This window comes from Archocentrus centrarchus, chromosome 19 (assembly GCF_007364275.1).
Source record: "Archocentrus centrarchus isolate MPI-CPG fArcCen1 chromosome 19, fArcCen1, whole genome shotgun sequence".
NCBI lineage: Eukaryota > Metazoa > Chordata > Actinopteri > Cichliformes > Cichlidae > Archocentrus > Archocentrus centrarchus.
The window spans coordinates 19,355,987-19,366,275 of NC_044364.1; the positions used below are offsets into that span (position 1 = coordinate 19,355,987).

A 10,289-nucleotide genomic window follows, 5' to 3' on the forward strand; every position below is an offset into this window, starting at 1 on the left:
AACACAGAGAAAACAATCAAAATGACCCCCTATCAGTAAGCACGTGGCAACAGTGGGAAGGAAAAACCACCTTTTAATAGGAAGAAACCTCCGGCAGAACCAGCCTCAGGGAGGGGTAGTTATCTACTGTGACTGGTTGGAGGTGAGGGGAGAGAGACAGGACAAAAGACACACTGGAAGAGAGCACGAGATTAATAATAACTAATGATTAAATGTAGACTGGGGTATAAACAGAGTAAAAGCAGCCTAGGCCTATAGCAGCATAACTAAGGGATGGTTCGGGGTCACCTGATCCAACCCTAACTATAAGCTTGATCAAAAAAGGAAAGTTATAAGCCTAATCTTAAAAATAGAGAGTAGAATAGAATAGATTCTGTCTTCTAAATCCAAACTGGGAGCTGGTTCCACAGAAGAGGGACCTGAAAGCTGAAGGCTCTGCTTCCCATTTTACTCTTAAGTATCCGAGGAACCTGAAGTAAGCCAGCAGTCTGAGAGCAAAGTGCTCTATTGGGGTGAAACTGTACTGTGAGGTCTTTAAGGTAAGATGGGGCCTGATTATCAAAGATCTTGTATGTGAGAAGAAGGATTTTAAACTATATTCTAGATTTAACAGGGAGCCAATGAAGAGAAACCAACATGGGAGAAATCTGCTCTCTCTTTCTAGTCCTTGTCAGTACTCTAGCTGCAGCATTTTGGATCAGCTGAAGGCTTTTCAGGGAGCTTTTAGGACAGCCTGATAATAACGAATTCAAGTTCAGGGTAGTTGAAAGGGCTAGAGCCTATCCCAGCTTTCACTGCATACAAAAACTAAAGATATCATATTAAATGCCACATTATATATGTTACAGTACTTAGGTTAGGTACAACATACGTACAGATACAATACATAAAATAAGTACAGGTATAAGCGGAGATGGGAGCAACATGTTCCAAGTAAAGTGTCATCCAACCATGAAGTGATTCGCTAATTGTGCGTCACTTTGTAGCTTACAGTTGGTTACTAGTGGTCATCTGAGTCTATGGATGCCTCAGTAACCCTCCAAAGTATTTACCACTCTCTCACACACTAACCGAAAGTATTGAGCCACCTACACATTATATCTACAGGAGCTTTAATGACATCCTATTGTAAATTCACTGGCATTCATATAGATGATGAAACAGACCAGCTTTTGGATGAAACTGATTCTAAACAAAACCCTACTTCACATTTGGAAGCTCATGTGCAACTGAAGCTAACTTGTTTTCAGAAGAACAGCATATTTTAGCAGAGGCCCCAGTACAGCCACATTTGGGTTTTCACAGGTCTGTCTGACCCCGTCTGCCTTCTGATTACTACTGACCTCATTAGAGAAGGATATTTGAGTTGCTGGTTATTAGAATGATTAAACAAACAAAGGGAGATTTATGCACATAAAACTTTATTTGATTTTCTCATAAACTGCTGTAAATAGTGCAATGATAAATTCTTTAATATTAAAGGAAAACTAGATTTAACTGTTAAGTGTCACATTTGTGAGAACACCTTCCCAAAACTGTGCAGCTACAAGAGTTTGTGTCTCTCTAAGGTATTTCAAACCTTTTCGTGTCTCAGGGGTGTGTATTGAAGTTGGTCAAGTTGAAGAGTACCTTGAACAACTCTCCTTTGGTTATAGGGTAAAGCTGTAAAACTAAAAAACAAACAAACAAAACAACAATTACTTTCTGAAACATTCAGCTGAAGTGTCAGGTTTTTGTATCTAGCCCATAGTGTGCCAGATATCAGATAACACCCAATACTCACTGTAAAGATGCAGCATTAGCATAAGGATGTGATGCATTATTAAGGAGTTCATTTTACAATTGGATGGAGGTATAGCCCCAGGTAATCACTGTATGGTAATAATGCATAATTCAGGCTTTAGGTTTTAGGACATAGAGGAATCTACTCTGTAAGTGCATATGAATTTGGAGAAATATAAAAAAGCTTAAAACATGATTGTAGTATGAGCAGGGGTGTTTCCAGGATTTTATAAATGGGGTGGCACATGTCCCCCCAGGAGGGGCATGGGACATTGGAAAATTATACATAAAATAAATACCAAACCAAGTCATTTGAACATTGGTTGAAATGAAAGGTGGCTGCCCTGCAACAATAAGGTGACTGTGTCAAAGCACAAGATTCAACTGTGAGGTAAAGGATTTTACCAGAAAATGGTAAATAACTCTCATACCGCTGAAAAGCCTGCTTATTTCCACTTAAATTGAGCCACATGGGTGAGGAAAATGCATTTGTTGAGCAGCAGAGATGAGTATGTGGGCTGAACTCATGAAAAATTTGCTAAATCTTCTCTGCCAAACAGCTTATTCTGCTATTGACTCTGTTTGGTGTTGTTCATTGGATTGGATGATTGATCGCTGATCAGCCACAAGACTAAATTATTGATGATCATCTTACAATGCAATGTTCTGCTGGAAAATTTCTTAACACAAAACAAAGCTGCAGACAAAGCACACTGTCCCACTGCAGCAGTACACCCTGACAGTGGGTGACTGCCTGAGCCTCTGGGGACCTACACCCAAATCCAATCCAACATGTGCATGGTGCACCAGATTAAAACTGGTCCATGGAGTTTCCCCCCAGCAACCAGCAATATTCTAGAAGAATGGTCAAAAATTCCCATAAACACTCCTAAACCTTGTGGAAAGCCTTCCCAGGAAAGTTGAAGCTGTTATAGCTGCGAAGGGTGGGCTGACATCATGATGTCAGCCTATGGATTAAGAACGGGATGTTACTCACGTTCATATGTGTGTGAAGGCAGACAAGTGAATACTTTTTGCAATATAGTGTTTGAGGCTACAGTCAGCAGCCATTTAGCTTACATTAGCAACACAACTGGAAAAGGAGGTCATGAAAGCTCATCTGACTCTGTCCAGCAGTACCAAAACCAGCAACTCCAAGATTCTATCATTGATATATCATTGTATCTTTATTTTCTGCATAAATCAATTTGGTGGTTTAAAGAGGGGATTCTTTTCCTTCTAGTCTAAAGACATGCTTGTTAGGATGAGTCTAAATTGGTTGTGGATGTGACAGTATGTGGTTGTCTGTGATGGACTGTCCTTGTCCAGGTTGTAGCTCACCTTTTGGCATATTACGGGTTATTAAAAGGCCAACAATAAAGGTTATTGGCCCATGGCTCAGACAGGGAAACGAGAAGTCTCAGCACCTTTTCACCCATGCATTAGTTTAAAAGACTAATAACTCAGGCAGTAAGTGTGGTAAAATGCTAAAAATAATCTTGTCTTTATTGATGTCAAACCTTTATTAGCATCAAGATTCTCCCATGTTTACATATTTGAACTGAATTCTCCAGATATTACTGCTGTAGTGACACAAGCTGCACGAAAAGGTCAGACTGAGTTCCCTCCTCTGTCATATTTCAGACCTCTGTGTGTGGGAGGCCCTCAGTTGGTTAATTTCAGTCTCCAGCTCTCCACCTTGTGGTCCAGATGCAGCACCGACCCACTGCATGTGTCGCTCCCTTTATTGCTGGAAATTGGGCATGGAAAGCAAACACACACAGGGCGCACAGTTCACTGACACAGGTGGTTTGGGCTAAATATATGTGCTGCTATAAATATCCAGAACTAAAAATAAAACTAACAAAAGAAAACCAGCGGTTCAAAAGACTTGTTGAGAAACATGCAGTTGCGGGTAATGTTTATCGTGAATTAGTAAGCAGGAAGAATGGCTTTAAGACAGCGCAGCTACAAGCCTGACCTAAAATTATAGGGCAACAGATGCATAGTCTAAACATCCGAAGCAACTTGATAGCTCAGTGGAGAAAGACAGTCATATCATAATACAGGCATGTCTTTATTGAATGAGTCATTCTTTCCAGCAGAACACATTTTCCATACTCACATTAAAAAAAAAAATAAGATCTATGAAAACAGCAGATATCACAGAAAAAAAAGAATGACAGGCAAACTATCAGGAGCAGGTGGGAACAGGCATGGAAGTCGCAGATTACTCGTGTTTCTATTTTGTGTTATCAAGATAAAAATTGGTACTTATTTGTTTCTTTTTGGTTAAAAATATTTCTGGTTTTTGCATTTTTTTTTTCACACCTGGACCAGCTTCAGTGCATTTATCTTAGTCATATAGGTCGTAGAAAGACATCATTTGGAAATTATATTTCCAGAATTATTAAAACAATTAAATTGACATGTTTCTTATATTTATTTTGGCTCATATTTTATCTTTTAGGTCGTCACCCCTCATTTTTATTAACCCCTGACTGATATTTATCGCGTCATGGGCCAGTTAGAGGCTGATTGCTCCCCATTCCTTCCGTGTTGTGTTCCGTTCCCATTACTCGCGTCGATCAAACGCTCTAAATGACACAAAAACGCCGCATTATCGCAGCTCTCGGTGCGCCTCTTCAGCAGTCCTCCCCGTCATTGGCAGGGCTCGGAGCCGGGGGGCGGGCCGTGCCGGTGCGCATCTGTTTAAAACGCTTTGGGGGAACTCACTGCGAAGCACATTGTCGAGACCGGTCTCCCAGAGAGATGAGGGAAGTTTTGCGTTTCATCCTGTTGAATCCAAAGTAATAATAATAAAATAAGCAGGCGCGCGGAAACGACACTGGAGATAAAGGAGACCGCAATAAACAAAAGAAGTCTGGATTATTATTTCACCGAGCTGATTCTAACCGGTCTACAAATGAGCAACAGGTAGAGGAAACGAGACTTTTTGAGTCTCTTCTTTTATAAAAGTACTAATCGTGTGCTTTAATATAAAATGTAATGCTTTATCAGGCGCTTTACGCAGGTCTGAAGAGCTGATATATTTGGCAAATATTTGTGAGGGGTTTATTCTCGGTGACGCGCACGCCTCCTGGCTTCTCTGTTGTCACAGCAGCCAGATGACCCGCCAAAAGTTTGACTTTATCAGGTCATACCGCTTCTCGCTTCATATTAGAGGGCTTGAATATAAGACCTGATGTCTGACGACTGCGGTGGAAGGGAAATCTGCGGGTCTGTGTCAGACCGAGGGGCTGTCAGTCCGCGTCTGGATGATTGCATCAGAAGTCAGCTCCCCTTTTTCCCTCGCACCTGTTAACATTTGTCGCTGGCGTCTGGTGCAGGCTGAGGGCAGGCCGTCTCTTTACAATGAGACACTCTTTTAATGACGTTTAAAAGACTATAAAAGTGACTATAAAAGAGTACTAATTATGCAATAACAATTCTAATTTTTATTTGATTGATTCAGGCAGTTTTGTGCAGCTGTTTTTGCTTCTTTTTTTTCCCCTAAAAAATCTGTTCACATTGGCTGCTTAAAATTTTTTAAAAAAAGGAAGAAAACAGGCTGCAGTGTTTATGTGCTGCACATACACTGTGCACTTACATTTCAGCCATCACCTGAAGAAAAATTACACACTGCTCAACAGTGTACTTTGCACTGTAATCAGTATCCACATTAAATGATATACTGATTGGCTGAACTTTATCCAACTGTGCCTTTGAAAAGAAAAGTAACTAAAAGCCCAACTTGCATCAGCCAGTTAACCTTCCTGCTGGTGTGAAACTTCAGTATGACTCAGCTGTGGTTACATATTCTGCGCTTAAAGTGTGCCTGCAATACCCTCCAGGCCTGGAGAACTTTCTGATTTTTGCTGCCAGCTTCTTTCTCATCTTAAACCCGCATACCACGAGGAGAAATCCATCCCGACACATACATAGACCTTGTTGCTAGGAAAATTAATGAGAGGTGTTTTAGCCGTGCTAGGAGAATCCTCGTGGGACAGCTGTTATCAAAGCAGAGAGGAGAAACCCCTGAGGGCTTTCTCAGAGTCAACAAGCTGCATGACTCTTCTGCAAAAGTTTTCCTTTGAAGCTTCTTTAAAATGACAAGTTCAAATCCTGAGAGTGACCTGATGAAAGGCGACACAAGTTGCATCTATTCATGCAGATAACAACTCACTTGTACAGCTAGATAATGCCATAATAATACTAGAAGCACATAATAGCATTTCTAGGAAGATGCTGAAAATAACGTTGCACGGGCTAAACATCTCACATAATTTCACATTGCTGAGCACCTAGACAGACATCTGTAAGAAAGCCTTTTAGGATTTCCAGTCGAAAGTTTTTGTGAAATTCTAAGTTTTTGCTGAATATTGTTTGAAGGATAACAGGGAAGAAAATGGTTTGCATATCTAAGCCTACTCAGTGTAAATTGTTTACATAATCCATCAGTAGTGCAAGACCAGCAGCACGAGATCCCATAGAAACACTGTAACCCACAATCTAGCAAGAAATGACCGGGGCAGCACGGGGCAGCCAAGAAAAATAAGTCGACTTTGTAAATGGCCAATAACGGGACCTGAGTGCAATTACTGTGTGGCCTCTCTCAGTGGAAGCTGAAATGTTAGATCAGAGTTAAATATCACTGTTGTTGTTTGTCATAACTGGATGAAATATTGTTGGCACAAAGACGAGTTTTTCGGGTTCCTGTGTATAAAATGCTCGATGGTTTTTCTCAGGCTGCACACATGTCTGACTTCAGTTCTGACAAGCTATTGGGATTTCATGTTCAGCAAGCTCAGTTACCATTTGCCTTCATGTATCTGGTCGCTAATTTCACTAATTGACACCTTCTGTCTGTTTTCTTGTAGTAAATGACATTGATGAGGCCCAGTCGCCCAATGAAAGAGGAGTGACCACATCACCCTCCTTTTGTTCCACTGCATCCAGAGGCCAGTGAGGCTGAAGAGGCGCCCCCTTCAGCCCGCCTCATTTTGTCACCATTTCCTCTCTGAGTTGGCCCCCAAACGTGTTTCAAAACTGTTTCTCCAACGCTTTTTCCAGAAACTCAGACTGTTTTCCAAAGCAGAAGCAGCACAGCCCTCCCAGACTGAGGTGATGGGAAGCGTGCGAGCCAGCCGCTACAGCATTGTGTCATCAGAGGAGGACGGAATGAAGCTTGCCACAATGGCAGTACCCAACGGCAACAGCAAGGGCAAGGTGCACACGAGGCACCAGCCGCAGAGCAGATTCGTAAAGAAAGACGGTCACTGCAACGTGCAGTTCATCAACGTGAGCGAGAAGGGTCAGCGGTACTTGGCTGACATCTTCACCACATGTGTGGACATCCGCTGGAGGTGGATGCTCATCATCTTCTGCCTCGCTTTCCTCATGTCCTGGCTGTTCTTTGGCTGCGTCTTCTGGCTGGTGGCTATCTTTCATGGGGACTTAGAAAATAATCCCAAAAAATGTGTCTCCAATGTTGGCAGCTTCACCGCTGCCTTCCTGTTCTCCATTGAGACTCAAACTACCATCGGTTATGGCTACAGATATGTGACAGATGAGTGCCCGATTGCTGTCTTCATGGTGGTGTTCCAAAGCATTGTGGGCTGCATTATTGATGCCTTCATCATTGGTGCTGTCATGGCAAAAATGGCAAAACCCAAGAAGAGGAATGAAACTTTGGTTTTTAGCCATAACGCTACAGTGGCCATGAGGGACAACAAGCTCTGCCTGATGTGGCGTGTTGGGAATTTAAGGAAGAGCCACCTGGTCGAGGCGCATGTACGAGCTCAGCTTCTCCAATCCCGAACGACAGCAGAGGGTGAGTACATCCCTCTGGACCAGATGGACATAAATGTGGGCTTTGATAGTGGAGTTGACCGCATCTTCTTGGTCTCCCCAATCACTATTGTACATGAGATCAATGAGGACAGCCCTTTCTATGACAAGAGCAAACAGGACCTGGAGAACTCAGAGTTTGAAATCGTAGTAATCTTGGAGGGTATGGTCGAGGCGACGGCGATGACCACGCAGTGCCGGAGCTCCTATGTTGCCAGCGAGATCCTCTGGGGCCACCGCTTTGAGCCTGTGCTCTTCGAGGAAAAGAACTACTACAAAGTGGACTACTCCCGCTTCCATAAGACATACGAGGTGCCGAGCACCCCTCTGTGCAGCGCCAGAGACCTCGCAGAGAAAAAATTCATTCTTTCCAACTCCAACTCCTTCTGCTATGAAAACGAGATGGCGCTGGAGAACAAAGAGGACACCGACGAGGGGAACGGGGGCAGCGTTGGCCCTGACGGCACCCAGACAGACAACATCTCAGAGAATGAACACAACCAAGCCATGGTGCCATTAGAGCCCCGGCCTCTGAGACGAGAGTCCGAAATATGACTTAAGATATAACATGAGAGATTTTCTAATAATCGCCTCTCCGATCTGAAAAACCACTATGAGCCAAGCTGGGACTTGAGTTAGAGGACGACCCAAACGGTACTGCTGTGGAAAGCCGCAGTGAGGTGAAAGACTCCTGATGAGCCTGTTTGAACCTTGACTACATACAGCATGACAAAACACAGCACTATGAACCATGTGCATATTGCAGGATGAATTCTCCCCTTGAAGTGTGCTCAGTGTCTGGTGACTGCAAAGACAACAGAGGCTATTGTGATGACATGAAAACTGCAGGCATGTCTCAGTTGCTCTGTCCAGCAAGAACAGGCTTTCAGAAAGGTGTTTTTTTTTTTTTTTTTTTTAATACTTCTCTAGTGCTGCTAGGAAAAGTGGAAGTTACACAAAAAACCCTTTAAAAATACTTTCATTCTGATGCTCTCACAGAGCCAAAGAGTTAAGAAATCAGATGTATGAAACAAAGAAGGTACATGTTGTTTGTTTATGAGCTGGTCTCGTAGCAGACGTCACTGAATAACCTGCAGAGAGCTTTCCTTTGACTTGATAGCACTGATTCTCTGAGCTTTATCCTTTGCCGTAAATGTTTGAGCTGGTCAGACTGATAGAAACATGCCTGCTCTCATCAAGAGATCAGAGCAGGGTAGTATTATAACGACATCAAACTGACAGAAATCACTCATTTAAACTGAGACGGGGGTCATATAAGAATCTGAATGTTCTTAAAAGTGCTGCTATGATGTTGCTTCTTTTATACAGCTGACAATGCCAAAGAGTGTTATTATTATCATAGTTATGTTTCTTAAAAAAACAAACACCTAATTAGATTTGGTACAGAGAAAGTAGAAAGTTTAATAAGTTTTATGTAAGGTTTGTTTTTTGTGTACAGTTGTTTTGTTTTTTTATGTTGAATATCTGTATCTGGAGCCGTTTCATCAAGCCTTAATCTGGACACTTATAATGGGGAAAGTGATCATATATAAATCAGCCAAACTTCTTTTAATGGGCCAATGATGTTCAGATTCATATTTTTGGTGTCAACTTGAAGAGTTAACCTTTATTAAGTTAAACCTTTATTTTTAAGGTTTTTAAATATGAATACATGCATATTGTGTGTGTCAATTCATCAAATACACTAAAAGAAGACTGTTCTATGAATAAATATCAAATCTCAAAGTAAAGCCGGTTTCCCTGTGTAATGAATGCAGACTACAAATCTGCCTACTTCATTATGAGAACCACTTCATTCTCTGTGTAATGCTTTGGTTTTACTTGAGAATGTAAGATTTCAAACCAAAAAAAAACTAAAAGCTGTACTGTAACTGCACAAGAGTTTGCATCAATACAAATTTATATTCTATATCTGTTGTGGCAGAAAGCCGGTGGGCTCCATAGGTAGATCCTGCATCTGTAAATACCTCCCTCCCTGTTGCAGTTTTTTGTATCAGTCTTCCAAATATACTGCAAAAGAATGTACAAATTTTGTATTGTTATTATAAATATTGTACATGATATATATTGTTCTTTTTCAATAAAAAGCCATTGAATCAAGTCGTGTTGCTGGTTTAAATATTTTTAATGACGTTCAAGGACCATTTCACAGTAACTGATCAGGATTTTGGTTTTTCTAAGGCAGGATGTTTTTTTTTTCCAAGCGCCTTTATAGCCTTGTTGGCACCACGTTAGCATTAGTCAGCTACCCATAACAGCCTTCTGTCCCTGCTTCAGATGATCATAAAACAGCTATTGTCTACTGGAATGAGTGCTTTGAAGGAACTGACACAGTTTGTGTTGTTGTATAATAATGTATGGCACACCATTTGGGAATCATTGTGTCACTGGAATAACATGAGCTCAACATCTTGCTATAACACCAATGTGGACAATTAGTGTAATTTTTGTACAATTTTAAGATACTTTCATGTTCTGCTACTTTATACTTTTAATCTACTGTAGCTACTGTAGATCCATCCATCCATGATTTTTTTCTTTAAAGTAATTACCGTAGATCACTACAGAAATTACTTTGAAAGGCTTTCACATAATTTATTTTAGGTGTAATTTGAAAAATTTTTGTTAAACTGATC

At 41.3% G+C, this 10,289-nt stretch overlaps 1 protein-coding gene across 1 annotated transcript; it reads left to right on the top strand.

The window, feature by feature from the left end:
• The first annotated feature begins 4,544 nt into the window (after window positions 1-4,544).
• kcnj2a (potassium inwardly rectifying channel subfamily J member 2a) lies at window positions 4,545-9,650 on the top strand. The gene is made up of 2 exons (XM_030755804.1): window positions 4,545-4,719; window positions 6,663-9,650. The coding sequence occupies exon 2, from the start codon at window positions 6,910-6,912 to the stop codon at window positions 8,185-8,187; it is 1,278 nt and encodes a 425-aa protein (XP_030611664.1). The 5' UTR covers window positions 4,545-4,719; window positions 6,663-6,909; the 3' UTR covers window positions 8,188-9,650.
• Window positions 9,651-10,289: the final 639 nt, after the last annotated feature.